The 23,449-nt window shown below is 37.1% G+C and overlaps 1 protein-coding gene across 1 annotated transcript; it reads right to left on the bottom strand.

Annotated features, from left to right (window-relative positions):
* Positions 1-358: 358 nt before the first annotated feature.
* Positions 359-23,449, bottom strand: LOC132151589 (serine/threonine-protein phosphatase 4 regulatory subunit 1-like). Its single transcript, XM_059559803.1, has 20 exons — positions 23,217-23,449; positions 22,539-22,583; positions 21,891-22,020; positions 21,293-21,399; positions 21,065-21,207; positions 18,897-19,043; positions 18,526-18,633; positions 17,760-17,825; positions 17,380-17,538; positions 17,028-17,140; positions 15,868-16,349; positions 15,564-15,781; positions 12,110-12,193; positions 11,718-11,903; positions 11,146-11,307; positions 10,795-10,895; positions 10,571-10,691; positions 4,468-4,602; positions 4,065-4,206; positions 359-3,586 (listed from the first exon to the last, which is right to left on the bottom strand). Exons 1-20 carry the CDS (start codon positions 23,221-23,223, stop codon positions 3,441-3,443), a joined length of 2,802 nt encoding a protein of 933 aa, XP_059415786.1. The 5' UTR covers positions 23,224-23,449; the 3' UTR covers positions 359-3,440.

Here is a 23,449-nt window from a genome sequence, read left to right as displayed (position 1 = left end):
TACCTAACACAAATTAATAAATAATAATAACTAATTAAATGTTAAAATAACATTTTAGCCCTGTATGCAGTTTACATAGTAATGGATATTATGGAAATAAGGAAAACACAAATGTAAAATTTCCAAAAAGTGATCAAATTAAAAATATATATGTGGTTCCCATTATAATGATACACTTCCAAAAAAATCATATTTCCAGAATTTCCATTACCATGGGAAGCACTTTCGATTTAAATTACCATTTGGAAATGTGAAAGGATTAATAATAACTAGTAAACGACCATTTTAAAATGTCCAAAAGTATACTTCCAGGACGGGAACCACTTAAAGACATTATATATATACATATATATATATAGTAGATTCTTTTTGGAAATTCGAAAATCTTGATTTCCTGACACGACCAGGTGTTCCATTACTATTGGAACCACATACAGATCTTTATATTTCCAGAGAAGATACTTTTTGTTGTTGTTGCACCAATCAAAATAAATGGCAATTCACTACTATTATCAACGTGTCGATCAACTATTAATTGTAGATGAGAGTAGAAATCAGTTATATGCAGACATTTTTATGTCAGCTCAGTTTACACTCAACCTATGATGACAGGCTGAGGGTCTTGATATATACACTGAATAACGACTATACCACACCCTGCATCACTACGTTGAGTAACTAATGGCGATAATAATCATTATAGGGACGTATTTGACTTCATAAACAGAGTAGCAGGTCTGTCAACGCCGCGTGCTGCAGCAGAAGCACATGCTAGCCATCTCCACAAACGCCTTACTAAAACTGTCAACAATCCGATAATACAATTCTCATTCAATTCCACATCTAATACTATTAAATACGTCACTAACTAAACTAAGTGAACAGAGAGGTTTCTAGCGTATATAAAGGAGATTTCATTTACTAAATCATGTTCATGTATCAATCGCGAAGGCTCGAGAGACTCACCATCTTGAACCGGAGGCAGGAAAGAGGACCGGAAAAGTCGAACCGGAAGTGAAATCTCTCACAACAAAAGTCAATCGAACGGGAAAATACTGCTTTGATGTGATGCACTGCAAATGTATGCATAAACGTTTAATGGAGGCATACAATATATATTTACGCACACACACACACACACACACACATATATATAAAATATTACAAACATATTTAAGGTGCTCAAGAATCACTTGATTTAGTAATTTCTGGCTAAATTGTCTTCAGAATAAAAGTCAAAACCGAGAAAAGATTTTAAATTTATATTATTTTAATTAATGAAAACTAAAAATAACAATACATACAATGTATTTAATAGAGATGCACAGAAAATTACAAAGGTTGTAACCTCAAAAGTTAGGATATAAAATCTTTGAACATGATACATTGGGAAGAATAAAATGGGGCAAAAGAATCAAATCAGATGCTTTTTTCTTAATATTGTAACATTAAAAAGAAAACAGAACAGATGCATGACAGATGAAGTGGTTTAGTTGACATATCAGTGATGTCAGTGCCTCTCACAGACAAATTTATTGGGGAAAATATAATCCAACAAAATATCTTTCTACTCTCAACATGGTCCATATGGGAAGAAAAAAAAATAAAAATGAAACGGAAAGGACACACAGATGCATGCAGACACAAAAACAAACATGGGAACACAAGAAAAACAACTTCCCCATTATAAAACTCCAAACAAAATATTGCCACATAAAAAGACTGGCCTTGACTCCTGCAGATATCATTTTATATCAGTTTGATCACAGGCTGTATTTCAGAGCTAAACTAAACCTATTTTTTTAACAACTCCATATACACAATCCATAAACATTCCATGTTCACATCTGAGAGAATAAATGCACCAGATTCCAGCACCATTTGAGTTTGATCAAGAAAATTGCCTTATAAAAAAAATAAAAAATCTAAACCACTGATTTATCATGATTAATCCAGTTCATCACATTTATTTATCATTATATATACTGTGTAAAACAAGGACCTGCAATCTTATTTCCACTGAACCCTTAATGAATAGTAAAGTGCTCTTGGCAAAGTTTGCCCTTACGTGCTGATTTGGGTCCGGTCCTCCTAATTTACATATATAAACCATAAAAACAGGCATACTGATAACCGATCAGCAGCTAGACGCGAGTTAAACAATGCCAAGAGCGGCACAACCATGCTTTTTAAAAACGGATGGTCCGTTATATTAACTTCAAGAACAAAATAGCTTATTTACTTTAAAGCAAATTTGGGTATTGTTAGAATGAGAGGAATCATGGTGTGCTTAACTAGTGCAAATCCGACTAAACAGTGTGCTTGCTTCGGTGCTTTCCACAAACAACCGAGCAGCGCCCCCTTAACTCAGAATTAACCAATTGAGATTTTATTAATATTTTAACGTAATTTCTAAGACCGGACAAGTCTGACATTTTCGGTTGTTCGGTGTCTATATGTCATCTGGTGGCTGTAAAGGTTGCCTGTAAAGCAACTTCTGACACCTCTGTAAAATACTGGCCCCTTTTATTTATAAAACGTGAGAAAAATAAATAAAACCGCTCTCCAACAATCAGGGAAGACGAGGAGGTTAAGTTTACGTATGACTGGATCACACTCAAAACATGTACATTAAAATGTCAGTATTGAAAGACAATAGCAAATTGTGAGCTACAACAGGATTGAGCAAAAAGAGAGAGAGGTTTTCGACTCCTGAACTGCAAAAATGTGCTGATTTGCGGTTTCTAAACCCCGTTTCCCACAACAATCTGTGTGGATCCTGAGGATCGGGTAAACAGGAGGTTGGTCAATGCAGAAACAGTTCTGCAGCATCACTTGGGCTCAGCTTGATACTATTTTGCAGCATTGCAGCTTTAAAAAAAATCTGGATATCAGGTCTCCCTGAGTTAGTAGCACTTCACTTTGTCAGCCTGCTCATGTCTTCTTAGTCCTTTGTGTTTAAAGAAATCCACAAGAAAATGAAAAAAAGAAGTCTTACAAATGTACAGTTAGCTTTGGAGGGGTAGCTGGTAGCATCTGAAAGGCCTGATGAGGAGAAACAACACAATCCGGTGTTGAGATGCGGCTTGTGTCTCCAAATACTTTTTGCTGCCGCAAAGGTGCAAATAAAATCTTGCACCATTTAGAGAGGTGAGATGGTTGTTCTGTGTTTGAAGATATATTTGAAGCATATTTTAAGGATCCAATTTTAGATTTAGCTACATATCAGTAGAAACGTTTTATAAATGAGGCCTGTTTTGTGTATAAATGCATAACATATGCATGCACTGTCAAATGTGGAGTGTTATTAGGACAGGACAGGGATACATTGTGTGTGTGAAGGTCTTGGTCAGTAGTTCCTATTTGTAAACACTTGTCTGTGAATCCATTTAGTGTTGTTCCTGCTGGTGCCTGTTCATGTGTGCGGGTAGTACATGCTACTAAATTAGCGCTGCCGTGTCCATGACATTTCTGTTGGGATCTAGTGTGGCGAAGAACCGCACGTCCCTGTCCTTGTCCATCCTCAGCTCAGACAGAGCCTCTTCCAGCTCTTCAGAGTAAGCACTGCCTGGGTCCTTGAAGTACGCTGAGATCAGAGCACAGACATTGGTGATGAGAACAGCAGTGACACTACACTTTTTTTTTTCAAATAAACTTCAAATAAAGTATAAAATAAATAAACAGAAACAATATTAAATAAAAACTGAACTAAAAATAAAACAATGTAAAACTAAACAAAATACAAATAAATAAATAAATAGAAAAAACAACAATAAAAACAAAATCAAATTAAATAAACAATAGGAAATATCTAAACTATAAAAAACAAAACTCACACACAAAAAACAGCCAATTGCCTTTACTTGACAGCTTGCACTTTGAATATTATAATTCTAGAAAGCATTTCACTGTACAAAAATAACTATGCACTCTCTCTGTACAGGATATTACTTATAAATATATTGTCCATTTATTTAATTTAAGCCCTTGAAGGGCCTAATAAAGGAGGCGTGAGTCTACATCATCATCCTCTGTTTATGACGTGTTTATGACGTGTGTCTTACGTTTTTCAAACACGCTCTGCTGTAACGCCTTGGCCACTAGCACACGTACGTTGGGTACAGTATCTGATGAGAGGCTGAGCAGACTGGGTAGAAGGTGCTGTGCAAACTGGTCCATGGGCATACAGTCCTCCTCCACAATGACCTATGTTGAAACACAAGAAATGAATTAATCACTCTCACACATTGTTAGATATATCATGATAGATTCATCACTTAAGATCCCTCAATGTCGGACTTTGGTTCTCTTGCTCGGATAAGTGGGCTTTTGAAAATTTTGCATAAAGCAAAAATATTAAAAATATCAAAAATAAGATTATGAATGAAAGTAAAACAAACAAAAAAACTGTGCTTAATCAAATAATTTAAAGATGTGACTACTGTAAAAAGCCGATGTAAATATTACCTGGCAAATGAATGCAAATGCCTGACGTCCGACCCATTTGGGACAGTGGCAGAATCTCTTGATGAGTTCATTAATGAAATTCAGACCCAGATCATGAGCGTCACAGGCGTATAATTTCTGCAGGATCTCCACCACCTACACACATTCACAAGACAAAACTTCAGCATTAAATACAAGTGTGGATGGTAATACCAGGTGGAAACCTGTATTATAAGCAGAGGCTGAAAACAGTCCAATACTAAAAGCAGAACACAAACTTAAAGGGGTCGTATGACGTTGCTAAAAAGAACATTGTGTTGTGTATTTGGCTGAAAAAACACATTTTCCACATAATGTACATTACTGTTACTCCTCTATGCCCCGCCTTCTGAAAGGCATAGATTTTTCCAAAGCTCATCGGTCTGAAAAGCGAGGTGTACACTGATTGGCCAGCTATCCAGTGCATTGTGATTGGCAGAATACCTCAAGCATGTGACAAAAACAATAAAACCCATTACAAACTAGGCATTTGTTGCATCCAGTGGGGCAATAATCACTTCCTGTTTGTTGTTGGCGGCTGTACTGCGTTTGAGCTCCGTCACTATATTCTTTTCATTGACTATTTTTAACTCAAAAATCAATTTTATACATCATCGTTTCCGTTTATATAACGTGTGAATATATCCTCTATTGTATTCTACAACAAAAACAATCAGAGCGCCTCGCTATCACTAGTTTTATTTTGATCTCCCGGGTCCGCTATTAGCTTTTAGCCCATTAGCATCAGCGGCGTGGTTGCAGCTAACTGCGCTAACATTGCTAATACTCTATTCACACACATTACCACTGCTGTACTCACTGTTACTTGCTTTAATGGCGGATGAATGTCTCCACTCTGTGCAGCTCGAGGCCGTGGGAAAGCAGATTCGCGACCTGGAGGTGAGGCAGGCCCAGCTGAGAGAGCGGAGAGCCGCGTTGGAATCATCCCGGGCTGACGCTCACAAGTCCGGGGTAAGTATACAGCGATCTGCTAACAGTCCCACCACGTCTACTCCGTGTGTTTCTCTGCACAGGCCCGGTGCACCCAGGACGCGATCTTCCCAGATGTCCTTCACTGCGACGCCGGGACACCACGGACCCTGGGTGCATCCACAGCGGAGGACGCGAGCCGGGTCCCGGGCGACGACTTCTCCCCCTCCTGCCTTCGACATCTCCATCCGGAACCGCTTCGCTCCCCTCCGCGAGACAGGACGCGACGCTGTGATCATCGGAGACTCCATCGTCCGACACGTAAGTGCTACGTTAGCCGAAGGTAAAGTGCACACTCATTGTTTGCCTGGTGCTCGTGTTCTCGATGTTTCTGCGCAGATACCCGCGATCCTGAAGGTCGACGAGAGCCCCAGAGCGGTCGTGCTTCACGCCGGGGTTAACGACACCACGCTGCGGCAGACGGAGACGCTGAAGAGGGACTTCAGCAGCCTGATCGAGACGGTTCGCAGCATGACGCCCGCGGCGACGATCGTCGTGTCAGGACCACTGCCCACGTATCGACGAGGACACGAAAGGTTCAGTAGACTTTTTGCTTTAAATGAATGGTTGTTGTCATGGTGTAAAGAACAGAAACTTGCTATTTGTTAATAACTGGAATCTTTTCTGGGAGCGTCCTAGGCTGTTTCGCGCTGATGGATTACACCCCAGCAGAATCGGAGCGGAGCTGCTCTCTGACAACATCTCCAGGACACTTCGCTCGAGGTGACTAGTAAGACAATTCTCTAATAACTATTATGATGACTTTTGTTCCACCCGCTTAAATGATAAAAGTACTTGTGCTGTAAAAACTATTAAGACTGTGTCTGTTCCCCGAATAGTGAGGTCAAAATATAATGTAGGATCTAGAAAAAATCTTATCGTAATTAAACCAGAAAACTGTAAAGTAAATGAACAAAAACAATTTTTAAAGTTTGGGCTCATAAATATTAGATCACTCACACCCAAAGCAGTTATTGTAAATGAAATGATCACAGAAAATAGTTTTGATGTACTCTGCTTGACTGAAACCTGGCTAAAACCAAATGATTATTTTGGTCTAAATGAGTCTACTCCACCAAACTACTGTTATAAGCATGAGCCCCGTCAGACTGGTCGTGGAGGAGGTGTTGCAACAATATATAGTGATATTCTCAATGTTACCCAGAAAACAGGATACAGGTTTAACTCTTTTGAAATACTTCTGCTAAATGTTACACTGTCAGACATGCAAAAGAAATCTAATGTATCTCTTGCTCTGGCTACTGTGTATAGACCACCAGGGCCGTATACAGAATTCCTAAAAGAATTTGCAGATTTCCTCTCAGACCTTCTAGTTACAGTTGATAAGGCGCTAATCATGGGAGATTTTAATATTCACGTTGATAATGCAAATGATACATTAGGACTTGCGTTTACTGACCTAATAAACTCCTTTGGAGTCAAGCAAAATGTCACCGGGCCCACTCATCGTTTTAATCATACACTAGATCTAATTATATCGCATGGAATCGATCTTACTGCTATAGATATTGTACCCCAATGTGATGATATTACAGACCATTTCCTTGTATCGTGCATGCTGCGTATAACTGATATTAACTATATGTCTCAGCGTTACCGTCTGGGCAGAACTATTGTTCCAGCCACCAAAGACAGATTCGCAAATAACCTGCCTGATCTATCTCAACTGCTATTTGTACCCAAAAATACACATGAATTAGACGAAATTACTGACAACATGGGCACTATTTTCTCTAATACATTAGAAGCTGTTGCCCCCATCAAATTGAAAAAGGTTAGAGAAAAACGTACTGTGCCATGGTATAACAGTAATACTCACTCTCTCAAGAAAGTAACTCGTAGTCTTGAACGCAAATGGAGAAAAACTAACTTGGAAGTTTTTAAAATTGCATGGAAAAACAGTATGTCCAGGTATAGACAGGCTCTAAAAACTGCTAGGGCAGAGCATATCCACAAACTCATTGAAAATAACCAAAACAATCCAAGGTTTTTATTTAGCACAGTGGCTAAATTAACAAATTACCAGACGCCACCTGATTCAAATATTCCACCAACGTTAAATAGTAATGACTTTATGAATTTCTTCACTGATAAAATAGATAACATTAGAAATACAATAGCGAATGTAGATTCTACAGCGTCTAACACTTCAGTTTCATCCATCGCACCCAAAGATAAACTGCAGTGCTTTACAAATATAGGACAGGAAGAGCTAAATAAACTTATCACTGTATCTAAACCAACAACATGTTTATTAGATCCTGTACCCACTAAATTACTAAAAGAGCTGTTACCTGTAGCCGAAGAACCGCTTCTCAATATCATTAACTCGTCGTTATCTTTAGGTCACGTCCCAAAACCATTCAAGCTGGCGGTTATCAAGCCTCTTATTAAGAAACCAAAACTAGATCCTAGTGTACTGGCAAATTATAGGCCTATTTCAAATCTTCCATTTATGTCTAAAATTTTAGAAAAAGTTGTGTCTGCTCAATTGAGCACCTTCCTGCATAAAAATGATCTGTATGAAGAATTTCAGTCAGGTTTTAGGCCCCACCATAGCACAGAAACTGCACTTGTTAAAATTACAAATGACCTGCTTCTTGCGTCAGATCAAGGCTGCATCTCATTTCTAGTCTTACTTGATCTTAGTGCTGCGTTCGACACCATAGATCATGACATACTCATAGATCGATTACAAAACTATACAGGTATTCAAGGGCAGGCTCTAAGATGGTTTAGATCCTACCTGTCCGATCGCTACCATTTTGTTTACTTAAATGGGGTGTCATCTCATTTATCATCAGTAAAATATGGAGTGCCACAAGGATCCGTCCTAGGTCCCCTTCTATTTTCAATATTCAACATGTTGCCCCTTGGTAATATTATTAGAAAATACGGAATTAGCTTCCACTGTTATGCTGATGATACTCGGCTATATATCTCAACAAGACCAGATGAAACTTCCCAATTATCTAAGCTAACAGAGTGTGTTAAAAATGTAAAAGATTGGATGACAAATAATTTTCTCCAATTAAATTCGGATAAGACAGAGATATTAATTATTGGACCAAAAAACACCACACAGAATCTTATAGATTACAATCTGCAACTAGACGGATGTACTGTTACTTCCTCTACAGTCAGAAATCTGGGTGTTATATTGGACAGCAATTTGTCTTTTGAAAATCATATTTCCAATGTTACAAAAACCGCATTCTTCCATCTTAGAAACATTGCCAAGCTACGAAACATGTTATCTGTTTCTGATGCAGAAAAGCTAGTTCATGCTTTCATGACCTCTAGACTGGACTATTGTAATGGACTTCTAGGTGGTTGTCCTGCTTCGTCAATAAACAAGCTACAGGTAGTCCAAAATGCAGCAGCTAGAGTCCTTACCAGGTCAAGAAAATATGATCATATTACCCCAATTTTACAGTCTCTGCACTGGCTACCTATTAAGTTCCGTATCAGTTACAAATTATCATTACTTACCTATAAGGCCCTAAATGGTTTAGCTCCTGCGTACCTAACTAGCCTTCTACCACGCTACAACCCATCACGCACCCTAAGGTCACAAAACGCTGGACTTTTGGTAGTTCCTAGGATAGCAAAGTCCACTAAAGGAGGTAGAGCTTTTTCACATTTGGCTCCCAAACTCTGGAATAGCCTTCCTGATAATGTTCGGGGTTCAGACACACTCTCTCTGTTTAAATCTAGATTAAAAACGCATCTCTTTCGCCAAGCATTCAAATAATGTATCTCTTAAATTGTGAGTGTAGTTGCATCTGCATTTTTATTCTTTAGCTTGGGTTAAACTAATTTTACTTTGTTGGATCAGCAGCTATGCTAATGATGTCTCTATTTTGTTTCTATGTTTTGCCACGGGATTTACATCCCGTGGTAACTAGGATTTACACAAGCTCCAGTCTGGATCCAGAACACCTGAGAAGAGATGATGCTGACCCTCAGAGGACCCCAGATGATGCTAACCTTGAATCAACAAACAGAACTAACAATTATTGCTACATGTGTGACTGCATCCTATAATTACTATTAATTAATAATATTGATAGTTCATCATCTAGCTGACTACGTCTTGTATTATTATTATTATTTTTATTTTTCTAAAATCCTGTCAAACGTGCACAAACTACTAGCTACTACTAAATATTGTAGAAACATAATTTTCTGTAAAGTTGCTTTGTAACGATTTGTATTGTAAAAAGCGCTATACAAATAAACTTGAATTGAATTGAATTGAATAATTACTGATTATAATGACATATACTGTCTTTTCATGCGCTGTGTTGCGTATCGTGCCGCGTAAACATAAAACCATGTCTGCATTTGTGGTCGGAGAAACAACAAACAACAAGTGCTACTCTACACTGCTCAAAACTTGCGTTTTAATCATCAGTGGCAAATTCTTTAAATATAAAGCATGTACTTACAGGCTATGAGTCAGAAATGCCAGACTGTCCTTGCCAAGTTGTAACTGCCTAACATTATAGAAACAACCTTTGTGCACAGCCGGCATTGTAGGCTACTCTCCCAGGTTCAGGAAACAGTTCTCTGTAAAATGCTTTGCACACATCTGAATATTTGGGTTGAACTGTTCTGGATCAGTGTTGTAAATATAACTTAACCTCTGATTTCTAGTTCTAGTGTCCTCTTTAGGTAGGCCAAACAAAGTAGTTTTGCTTTCACAATGAAACACACGACATGGCGGCAGTGGCAGCAACAATTCTACAGCAAGGATGAAAGTTACGTCTTCTTTCTTTGTGTGGACATTTGGGCTGCGTTATGCAAATCTTCCGCAGTGACGTAGGCATGTGGGGGCGTGTTTAAATTAGGCGTTTTAGGAGGGCGTGGATGAGTCTTAACTTTTGCAAAGAATATCTCTTTGGGTTTAAGATTCTAAGGATCTTATCTGTTCACAAACAGCTTGTAACACTCAAAAGAGAAAGGAAATTTTGAAAGTGCATCATATGACCCATTTAAACAATACAGCTAATGAAAGACACTGGAATGTTGCTGCTATTTTTGACAACAAGCTGAAGGGCACATGACTCACCAGTTTATAGGACATCCACCGAACTTCAGACACTTTGTCAGAACAAAGGTTGAGTGCGATCTGTCTGAGGTAGTCATAGACATCGTTGTGGCTGTACAACTCAATGATCAGGATGAGCTGCCTAAATACACAAACAGACACATGCCACAAGAGTGAGATCACACTCAAAACAAGAACTACAAAAGGCGCTTTGTCGATGAAGCATGTAACAAAGTAGCACATACTCAGCTAGCTCATATCGGAATCTCCAATTTCTGCTGTTGTCCGTCACCATGAACTCCTGCAGCTGATACAGATACTCCCGACGCTTATCGGCATGAAGAAGCTACAAAAGATGACACACCAAATTCAAAATATATACAAAATACAAAAAACTACTTAACAAATTAGCATATCATAACAAAAATCCCTATTTAAAAATATGGTAGACAAAAAAGGAATATACAAACGGTCTGAAATTATAAATCTTAAGTTTACCATTTTTTTTTTTTGTATAAGCAATTCATTTTCAAACCTCTTGGTAAAAAATGCTCAAATATTCTGTCTTCTGAGTTGAGGAAATTTCCTATTCTCACCTTCAAGAAATCATACAGGTGTTTGAGGACTCCTATCCGCACCTCATCGAGGTCTTTGAGGAAGCAATTAAATATGGGCACCAGGTCAGCTGCAGTCAGCTGATCCCCCAGAATCACTGCCAACTCATGGATGGAGAACGCCAGCGTCCGCCGCACCTTCCACTGTAACACATTCAATAGCATTTCATTTGTCAACTACAGAAGCTACTGTGCTTATTCCTCATTTTTTTTATATTTACAAAATAAAGATAATAAAATAAACAATAATAATCTATAATATTATAGTTTGGAGAAAATATTGTTTAATTAATAATAATAATAACAACAATAAATAAATAAAATACACACACATATATAGTAGTCAACATTTGAAGTGGATCAAAACCTATAATCAAAGTTGTCCTAAAACCAAAATGTGTTCTTGTCTTAGGACAACTTTGATTAACTTTTTTGATCCACTTCAAATGTTGACTAGTGATTATATATTATATATTATATATATATATATATATATATATATATATCTGTGTGTGTGTATACCATCAGCAATACAGATTTAGAGGAAGATTTACCTGTACGTCTGTAGCAAGGGTCTCATATGTGTCTTTGAGGCAGTGCCAGTTCTGTCTGCCCAGCGTTAGGGCGACGCCTGGCAAGCTGAATGCACAGTGTTTGGCGATCTCAGTGTCTACGGTCTGAGCTCGAGCGGGGTCTGTCATGGATAGATACTGATCCAGCAACTGCTGTGGAATTACATTCTGAGACAACAAAGAATGACTGTTAGGGAACTAGTCTCATCAGTCAGACTTAGACTGTTCATTTGTAAAAAGGAGATTATTCATAAATTTTATACGCTTATGTCATGAATATTCTGGAAAGCTACTAGATTTTAATTTGTTAAAACGTGCAAGAATTCTTTTTTTGGATACGGTTTCATATGTTGCTTGTATTTTACATAAATTACCTGTATTTTAGATTTCTCCTCGTCGAATGTTTTAGCTGTGTCTGAATCTTTGTCCTCTTCCACATTTTCTATAAGGTCTGACTCCTGGGTGCACACACACAAATGCATGTAAAATGAAATCTCTACTGAGTTACTGTGGCATAAACAGATTTACATAAAAACGGAGATGGGGAGTTGCCATGACATATCAAACAATTGCAGCAGTGTAAAAACCATTTAAAACAACATTATTGTTGTTATGACCTCATATTAATTAACACACTTCATGGAATATTGGTATTTTTCCACAATAACATAATACACTATGGGCTTTTCTCAGCAAATATTGCTATGCAATTAATTTTATTAAATATATATTATAAATAATAATAATAATAATAAATATTATATTATATATTAAGAACAATGAAATTAAATCTTTAATCATAACATAAAAAAAGATCTAATACATAATTTACATTTTAATTATTACTACTTTTTTTATTATTTAAAATGTGATAAAATATGTACAATATTATTATAAAATGTTATTATTAGTAGGGCTATGAAAATAAAATATTTTAATCAATTTAATTACATGTAGGGCTGGGCGATATATCGAATATTAGCGATAATATCGGAATAATTTTGACGACGATGTACAATTTGAATATATCGGGAATATCGAATATTTCAAATTCAAGCATACTTTCCCAAAAGAACGCGCCAAATGTCCAAAAAAGGAACCTGTAACTGCTGACTGCTCTACGCCCCTCTACTACGAGAGCTTTAATGATAGCGGTTGCCAGATAACAAGAGTTTAAATCTCCGAATCAGAGCTCCACTGTTACAAGGATACATTTTCTGCCCGGTGTTTGCTTATTTTAAGCAATCTGGCAACCATGCGCACGTGCTCACTCCTCATTGCGGAAGAGCCGCCGACGATAATCTGAAAACACTAACAAGCTGGAATTGAGCGATCTAATGAAAGCGTCATTCAGCCGGTCTGTGTTCTGTCGTAAGATCTCAACTGTATTGTTTGCATTTGTGATCGCAAAATAAATGCACTTACTCGACCGCTGATGTTTGAATAGAGAAACATGGGCTATGGCCATTTGGAATTACTATTGGGGAATTTCACTGATATGTTTAACAGTTTCCATAATATAGACCGAGAGAATGCGAAAGTCTTTGGTATTCATTTATATATAAGAAATAGCTATGTGCTTCAGCAACTAGCTCCCCATCTAAGGGTTTTTAGTGTCAGTAGAAACTTAGTTTCATGCCACAGAGCTTTTCTTAAAACCACACACAGTTGACAGACTTGTGTTATTAGCAGAGGTGGGTAGAGTACCCAAAAACTGTACTCAAGTAAAAGTAAAAGTACTTCTAGAAATATTTACTCAAGTAAAAGTAAAAGTACTAGTCTTGAATAGTTACTTGAGTAAGAGTAAAAGAGTATCGGATAAAAAATCTACTCAAGTAGTTAGTTACTAGTTACTTTGGGGTCATATATACTGAGCCTATTTTTATTTAGATATATGGATAAAATGTATGTAATGTATGTGTGCGTGTATAAATGTATATATTTCATCAGCCTTTACTCCAATTTATGTAATTTATTATAAAACCTTGTCTGTTTACTTAAGTAACAGATATAGGTGTCATGCCATAATATATTTTTAATACGACTGACTTTATATTAAATGTGAATTTAACATTGAAAGTTAATATGATATAAATATTGCTACTAATCTTTCATTGTTCAGAAAGAGAGCAAATAACATTTACATTATTAAAGATCTTTTTCACTGACAGTCTAGATTTCAATCACTCTCAGAAACTCCCATTAAAATCACTGAAACTGTTAACACTGTGAAATCAATATCTTAATTAAAGATTCGTACACACATCTGCACTTTGTTGTTTCTGACGAGAGAATTCGCCAGAAAGAGGTATTCAGTCAGTGAGCGAGTGAAGGAAGCACCGGCATTTTAGCGATGACTCATCGGAACACCTCTGATTTGCCAATGCTTTAATAAGCTCAAAAGAATCATGTGTGATTGGTTATAATGCGCAGTGCTGTAAAAACGCGTCTGTCTCTGGCTCAGCGCCAGCAAGCAATCACAGATCTGAATTTAGCAGCTGATGATATGGTGTGATTGTATTAAAATTAATAAAATCTTAATCGGCTATTTTTTGTCTTTTGGAAGCTGCATTCAACTTGACTCCCCTCTCTTATAAGCCACACACGTACAACAAACTAATGTCACAGTGGTATCGTGTACTGTAATCGAATGTAGCCCAAGTTATTACCTGTTAAACAGTAGACAGCACACGCGGTGTTCATCTAATAAGGATCTCCATCGCTAGCAAATAATAACCTTTGCAGATTTCAATTCAGTGCAGTTCCAGCCACGTTTTCAACGCTCTTTCTGTTCTTAAACGTTACAACTCCGAGTGAACCACTTCAGACGCTCAGCGCGCGCGGCAGGGAACTGAACGACTCATTCAAACTGATTCATGAACCAATTCACTCGTTTGCCAATTGGTTTGATCAAGCCTTTGAACAGAATTGACTCAAAAGAATGAATCATTCGCGACTGGGCATCGCTCATTGCCCAGAGAAAAGTAGACGGCGCGTTTGGAATAAACTGAAGCATTTATAACATTTATTGCATTAAGATAAAGTAACGAGAGGAGCGTCGCCCACAGTAACGAAGTAAAAGTACAGATTTTTCCCCAAAAATTTACTCAAGTAAGAGTATAAAGTACCCATCTTTAAATATACTCCGAAAAGTATTAGTTACCACAAAAAATTACTCAAGTAAATGTAACGAAGTAAATGTAACTCGTTACTACCCACCTCTGGTTCTTAGCTTAAAAACTTGTTAAAAAAATTAAAATAAAATACTTATCCTAGTTGCATATTTTAAATTGTGAATTGCATGCACTTAAAAATTTGACAGAATGCACTTTCTGTAACTGTTACTTAATTTGCACTGCTTCAGTTACATATAGGCCTACATGTATTCATTGAATAAAAAGCAGTAAGTGATCTCTTGGTCTAGATTTTTTAACTGCTTAAATTAACTGTTTAATCTAAATAGTTTTTTTTTTTTTTTAATGGGCAAAAGAAAATCATGTTTTATTTTTTATTATTTAAATGCAGATGCAAACATATCGAGATATATATAGCGAATATCGTAAAACTTTTGACAATATCGAGATATAATTTTTTTTGTATATCGCCCAGCCCTAATTACATGTATTGACAGTAATTATTATTATTAATAATAATAATATCAATAATTGTAATCATTTAAAGTATTAAAACCTTAATTAAATTAAACAAAAAAAGTAAGACCATTTCTTTTAAATGCGATAATTGGTAAATAACTGAAATTACTTTTTCCTCAGAGACAAAAAAAATAAAATTCTTTGACATTTAGTAACTACAAAGTGGTCCTCTCACCTCACTGCTGTGTTCAGAGTCGTCTACCAGCACTGGTGAACTGGAGGGTGAGTCTGAGATCTGTGCGTCCGTCAGTGAGAGTTCACTCATGGCACTGAGCTCATCAGATGTCGGGGAGCCTGTGGAACTGTTACTCTCTGACACGGACTCATCCAAATCTTCTCTCTGACTCTCTAGTTGGGCAGCCTTCAGCGCAGCGGACAACACCTTCACTTGTGCTGCGAGTGGAAAGCACACAGAAAAATGAATAACTATGTGCTTATATGGAAAAGGGCAAAATAACATGCACTCCTTTTGCAATCACCTTGCACATCGGGATCATCAAGGTGGGGCTGAAGACAGTCCAAAACCTTTTGTATCTGGGAGCTGGTGGCTGGGCCTTGTGCATTTAGACTTGGCACGTCTTCCTTCCACTTACCTTCCATGTCCCTCATGGTCTCATATTGTGTCTCTATCACCTCATCTCTTTCCTCTTCGTGTAGTAGCTGCAGCTCTTGGGTAATGTCAGGTAGTGGGGGTCTCCAGAAGTTGAAGGAGCTGAAAATTGTGCAGTCGTCCATCTGCTGGTGGGACAAAGGGGCAGAGTGTTCAGGCTGGTCCAGGCTGGTGCCGCCTTCGTTGGGCTGGATAGAGGAATTGGCTTCTGGAGGATGTAATGGTGGACCCGTCAGATCTGAAGTGGACAGTAGCTGCTCTGAACGGGGCTGAATGAGACTGTCTGGAGAACCATCGATGGAGGAATTGCGGCTGTTACTGGAGTTGCTGGTGGTCACTTTGTGTCCATGGCTACAAAGACAGAAGAGGTCCATTTAGAATTTATTCATTCATTTTGTTGTATGTAAGAGTTTAAAAAATGTTTTCAATATAAAGTAGTAACTAAGAACTATACTACTGTTCAAAACATTTGTGCTCTCCAAGATTTTTTGATGTTTTTTATTCATTTTGTGACGAAAATATTATTAAAACGTTTATTTTAATTTATTTTAAAATGCAATTCATTCCAGTGATGTAAAGCTGGATTTTTAGCATCATTATAACTCCAGTCTTCAGGGTCAGGATCATTGATATATGCTGATTTTCTGTTGAAGAAACATTTCTTCTTATTATAAATATTGAAAACAGATGTGCTGCTCATTTATTTATTTATTTTTTCGTATTCTCTTTAGATTAGAACATCCAAAACAACAGCATTTATTATATATATATATATATATATATATATATATATATATATATATATATATATATATATATATATATATATATATATATATATATATATATATATATTATTCTAATTAATTATAATTTTCTTTTTTATCAATTTAATGCACCCTTGCTAAATAAAATCATGAATTTATTTATTTAAAAAAAGCCTATTTATACAAGGCTCCCAGGAAAAACTGATAACGGACTACATCAACCAGCTGATTACAAACAGTAACAGAAACTATGTTCATTTACCTCTTCGGTATCTCACGGAGGGTTCCATCCTCACAGAAATGCAATCCTGTGATTGAAGGGTTGGCAAACGTGGAGATGAAACGACCAAGAGACTGGAACGCTGCCTGGCGTACCTGAAAAAGAAAAATGAAAGAAAGACTTAAGCAGATGTCCCCTCCCCTTTAATTTTTTTTTTTAAGAAAATCCCTAAAACAGGTGGAAAAGTCAGAAGTCTCACAGATCTAAAATCCTACTCCACATTTGCATACTAAACCACATATAACCACATACACTTTCAGTGAGGACAGAAATGACATGCCGAGTCACGGCATGTTAGCACACAGTGTTAGTGTGTGTGTTTCTCTGCTCTTACCCAACGTGACTGATCACTAATGAGGTTGATGAACAAGGGGGACAATTTAGTACGCCGCACCTCCGGAGTAGTGCAGTTTGAAACAACCATGAAGCACTCGGCACAGGCTTTCCGAATACCCCACAGACTGTCTGAGCACATGTCGAAAAACTTTGGCATCTAAGGTGAGGACAAAGAGAGAATGCTGGTTAACACATTTGTGTGTCGTGTAAACCAAATTCTGCACAAAGATACAAACAGACTTAAACAGACTTTTTAGACTACAAGGCTTTTTTTGGAGCGTTCTTGCACTCAGATTTAATTAGATGCATTAATTCTGACCCACTGTGACTGCAGTTTTGTTATAAATGCAAGCATAAGAGGAACACAGAAGGTCTCACCAGAAGTTTCTCTGTGGCTTCATGGCCAGCAATAGAACAGAACTCGCCAAAGTTTGCAGCACAAACCTGATGGTGAGAAAAAAACGTGTGATAGAAGGTTTAGTTAGATATTTGCAATGAGGTCAAATTTAGTCCTCTGTTATGTTGTAAACAGAAGCCTGTTGCAACGCAAGCAACATTAAAAAAACATTCTTCACAACAACTCTTCAACACAGAGTACGTCTGAGCTTTATTACTGCAGTTTTTGAATGTCAAAACAGTACCAAACATGTGCATGTATCAGAACACAACTTCAATGTGTCAAAATTTCGTGATTTTGGAAGCCATTTCTGTCCATTGTGTTCATCGGATTGTTACTTTATTGTCTCAGGATTCTGAAATAATAATGCATGGACTCATTTCCACACTTTTGTACAAAGGCAAAGGTTTGGGTCAGCAAGTTCAAATGATTTCTGAAAGATCAGCATATTGGAAAAATCATGTGACACTGAAAAATATTTAGCTTTGCAATCACAGCAGTATTATTGCTTTTACTGTATTTTTGATCAAATACATGTAGATTTGGTGAAATTAACAAATGGCATCTGAAAACTATTTTATTATTTTTTATAAGTAACTTCACTTTTTTGAGCCATTTTTGGATTTACTTTGGTCACAAGGTTATTGTTAGTGTATGTTTGGCATATGAATTTCACAAACAGACATACACAACGCATCTTCAACTATGAAGATGTTCCACAAAGACTTAACCCAGTTCTAAGATTACCTTGCGGACTTGAAAAAGTCTGACGTCACTGCAGAGTTCACAAAAGCGCAGCAATAAAAGGTGTTCCACCGTGTCTTTAGTCAACATGGTCACCAACTTACACATGATCTGCAACAAAACATTCATTATTCACCATCAACCCAAAGATCAACACATTAAAGTTCAACCCAACCCCACAAAACAATTTACACACTATCATGCAGACAGTAAACAGATATGCATTCCATCATAAATGGAATGAAGTTACGACAGGAAAAATAACAAGTTATCTTATATCAGTCCAATGAAAGCTCATGGTTTACATATTTTTACCATGAGTATTTTCCACTTCAAGCAATCATCAGTGCATTCTCTTAAACACAAAGACTTACCGCAACTGCTTCAATCTTGTAGTCATCGTCACTGTTGGGTTCAGTGAGCTCCAGAAGAACAGGGCAGACTTTTCCCTCCATATCTGTCTTACTCATCAGACCCTGTTCAACTAACACCAGTAAAGCGGCCTGGCTCGTCTTTCGCACCTGTGGGAGTAGCACAGGCAAAATGGACTCTGAATGATTAAACCATTGGTATTAAGGAAACACTGAATAATAGATCTTTGAATGAATGAAGAGGCATTTGTTTGTATGTATGTATGTATGTATGTATGTATGTGTATGCATGTATAATAGGTCTTTAGGATCAAGGAACAACACCTAAAGCTGATCAGATGCATATCTTAAGGATATATGAACACCAAACATGAAAGTGACAAACCAAATGCTGCACAAAAGTCTTCACTGAAAAAAGCCTACAGATTATGCATAGGAACAGAACCATTGCTCAAGCGATCTTGTGAAATTTACTGTGCGTTTATTACAAAATAACCTTTTAGATGGCAATCAAAAGGGATGAATTTAGAGATGCAACTGAAAGTAAAAGTCAAAGCACAGCATGCAGTAAGCAACCAAAACCTTGTCTGGCAAGTTTTTAAGATTTTTTCCTTAGCAGTTCCAATAAAAATATGTATCTCTTTTTCGCTTTCTCTTTATAATTCATAAATACATTTAAAATAATTCATATTTAAATGTAAATATATTTCAAATAATACAAAAATGTAATATTACAAAAATTATAAATGTAAAATTCTATAATTATTATATAATAATTTTATAATATATTATAAAATGTCAATATTAATTTTTGTTTTATTTACTAGTGCTTACTAGTTGGTTATGGCTGACTAGCTGACCATCTTTGACCCATCTCTACTCAAAAACAATGATATTTGTCAACATTAGTCCTATTAAGAAGAACAATTCAAAGAACAGGCAACTTTTTAAAGGGGTCATATGATGCGATTTCAATTGCTCCTTTCTCTTTGGAGTCTTACAAGCTCTTGGTGGATGAAGGAGGTCTGTAAAGTTGCAAAGACTAAAGTCTCAAATCCAAAGAGATATTCTTTATTAAAGTTAAGACTTGTCCACACCCTCCTAAAATGCCTCGTTTAAATGCCCCCACGTCTACATCACTGTGTGTGAAGATTTGCATAAAACCACCCAAATCTTCACACAAAGAAAGAAGGCGGAACTTTGATTCTAGCTGTAGCATTGTTGCCGCCGCAGTGTTGTGAAGATGCTGTGTTTTGTCATGAAATCGAAACTTCTTTCTCTGATCTTCCAAAAGAGAACGATATCCGCTTCGCCATGCCTAGAGCTGATCCGTGCAGGTCGCTGAGGAAATACTTCAACTTCGCCGTGGATCGCCAGATCGGCTTTCACCGTGGATGAAGTGTAGTCCAGCCGGGGTCGCCACGTGTCCTTTGTCTAATCCACCGGCCGCGCCGTTCTGTAACAAGCCTGCTGTTCCTTACTCAAGCCCGCAGTGTGTGACACATTATATAGAGAACTGTTTCCTGAACCTGCAGGGTAGCCTACAATGTTTCTGTGCTCAAAGGTTGTTTCTACAACGTGAGGCAGTTACAACTTTGAAAGGACAGTCTGGCGCTTCTGACTCACTGCCTGTAAGTACATGTTTTATATTTAAAGAATTTGCCACCGATGATTCAAACGCAAGTTTTGAGCAGTGTAGAGTAGCGCTTGTTGTTTGTTGTTTCTCCGACCACAAATGCAGACATGGTTTTATGTTAACACAGCACGATACGCAACGCAAGGCATAAAAAGACAGTAGAAGTCATTAATCAGTAATTATGTCCCCACTGGATGCAACAGATACCTCGTTTGTAATGGGTTTTATTGGTTTTGTCTAGTCGTGCAAGGACACGGCATCACAGTATGTTAAGGGGCATAACATTTCCGTCACAGGCTTGAGGCATTCGGCCAATCACAACGCACTGGATAGCTGGCTAATCAGCGTATACCACGCTTTTCAGAACGAAGAGCTTTGTTAAACTTGACAAGTTTCAGAAAGGCGGGGCATAGGGGAGCAACAATAATGTACATTTTTTCTTTCTTAAACCATATTAATACATTGCATTACACCACATACACAACATAATGTTATTTTTAGCAATGCCACATGACCCCTTTAAAGCAAAACTCACCTGGTTATTAGGGTCTGTGAGATACCGGACCACAATGGGTACTAGATACCGCGAGAAGGCTTCTGGGAAATTGGGCCGATTTTCATGGAGGAACATGGCAATGTTTGGTACCTGTTCCATCAGCTCTGCTCGCACTGTCGGTTCTGTAACATCACATTACATTAACAATATTACAGACAGTTCAATCAAGTTCTAAACAAGTCAAATACAGGCAAAATTCATACAAACCTCCATCCTCGGACATCCTTGCAACCGTTTCCATGACAATGATGAAGTCATTTTCATTATCACTGAACTCCCGGAGCACATCCAGCAATCCACGAGCCACAATTTGCCTGAAAACAAACACATCAAAAACAATAAGAGCTTTTTCAAATTATAAAAGCACAAAACTTTTTTTTTTTTTTAAGGGACTACACAATTTTTCCAGAGAAATGTTTATAATCTTTCCAGGCCAAAATATTAGAAGTCACCCAAGAAACGTTTAGTCTAAGCCAAGTTCTTCTATGATGACAAGTTTGGCTCCTCACAAAGTATTTCTGGTCCAATGTTATATCAGGTTCACTTTAACTTTTAGCCCTTAAACTTTTAAAATTATGTTCGACCACTTTGCCATTAAAAAAAAGTTATCCTCATATTTTCTGTATCAAATCTCACTAATATTAGAGTGACAGTAACAAGATGGACATATAAAACCTTATACCAATCCTAAGAAAACACTGAGCATTGCATGTCAGAAAAAAAAAAAACCATCTTGAATCCATCTCACATTACATGTCTCATAGTCCCTGGTTTTATACTGCAGACCACACACTTTACATCTCACCTGTTGAAGACGTTTTCACTGGAAGCATATTTCTCCAGTCGGCCCAGAGGCGTGAGATTATCCTGGCCTGCATCCAGGAATGCTGTTATCCGAATCCCATCACATTCTGAACCATAGTCATCGAATCCAACTGCAAGACAGATTCATATGGACAGTTAATGACGGAGTATAAATCAGTGTTGAGTTTGTTAGAACAGCCTGATGGTATCAAATGTGAGATCTTTTAAATTCAAACTAGGAATCTTATTAAAAGAAATTCCAAGTGACACAGAATAGAGGGAATTTGTTTAATGAGAAATTATTGACTTTACAGCATAAACAGCTAAAAGGATTCCATTACATGCAAAATGCTTCTGCCAGTATACAGAACTATATCGTATAAAATGGGGAAAAATTTTAAAAGCATGGTCAGGTCCATATTAAATTTAACAAAAAATAAACAATAATTGCATATTTGAGGTCCACTGAGATATTATTGTTGTGACATTATCTTGAGAATTAAGCTATCTATCTATACATTATTATTATTTGGTTTTAGAGTGAAACCTAACCCTATATATGCTCTTTGAAGGTTTTATAAGATTCACCCAGTCACAATGATACAGAGACATTGATTTGTAAAGTTGCTGAAGACTTCTGTTTACTCACAGTCGTCCAAATCATCATGACCATCTTCATAATACAAAGACAGACCTGGGGAAACAAACCATAAACTTAGGATCAGAAACCGACAAGTGGAAAGTAGATAAGCTGACAATTGCAAGACATGCTGCTGTGACTAGTAACATACTTGTAAGCTACTTTACTAGTCGGCATGTTGGGTATTTTCATTGTTAAGTGCTGCTTAGGTAGACTGCATTCAAACAGTTCAAACAATTCAAACATTCAAACAGTTCTAAAGTTATGACACATTAGAAATGCATTTTAAAAGGTGACCAGTTTACCAAACGTGACAGGCTGACTAACAGACTGACAGTCACGCTCCTGTCAGCTCAGCAATGTTAGCTTCATTATATACTTAAATGTACTATATAATTTCCAGAATAAATATTTAATAATTTAATAATATATTTAATACAACATGAATTGTCCTGTTGGACCGAAGTAGTTCTTTATCACGGTACTTTTATAATATCGCTAGCTTCACAACAACTCGCAACTAGTCTTAATCCACTTAACATTTCACCAGGCTCATGACCTTTCTTCTAAAATACATCAGAAAAATGTGAAAGGTATTACACGTTATTAAAGTCAACAATGATAACTGAGCCGATTCTCTTTAAACCGCCTCATAAGGCTTAAAATAAATGTACTAAAGCACGTTACCTGCCATCTTGATTTACAGCGGGGCTGTCACTTCACTCCACTTCCTCAAAAGATTTCCTGCTCTTATTTCAATCCCGGCATGTACATGAATATCAGATACTTTAAAAAACAAACATAAACTCATCGAAACAAAACACTTTTACGCGTGAAAATATCGCAAATAATCGCATCGCTCAGCCGAACGCTCGATGAGAAAAAAAATAAGACAATGTCTATCACGTGACTAGTCTACG

Source organism: Carassius carassius, chromosome 10, assembly GCF_963082965.1.
Source record: "Carassius carassius chromosome 10, fCarCar2.1, whole genome shotgun sequence".
Taxonomy (NCBI): Eukaryota; Metazoa; Chordata; class Actinopteri; order Cypriniformes; family Cyprinidae; genus Carassius; species Carassius carassius.
The sequence above is the reverse complement of the archived record's forward strand: the minus strand, read 5'-3'. Positions and strand labels throughout refer to the sequence as shown.

What these genes read in the sequence shown, in the direction of transcription:
- LOC132151589 (XM_059559803.1), bottom strand. An exon ending in TCATGATGATTTGGACGACT is followed by an intron (nt 22,021 to 22,538) that starts GTGAGTAAACAG and finishes TCTGTCTTGCAG; the next exon opens with TTGGATTCGATGACTATGGT. An exon ending in ACCTGTATGATTTCTTGAAG is followed by an intron (nt 10,896 to 11,145) that starts GTGAGAATAGGA and finishes CATCTTTTGTAG; the next exon opens with CTTCTTCATGCCGATAAGCG.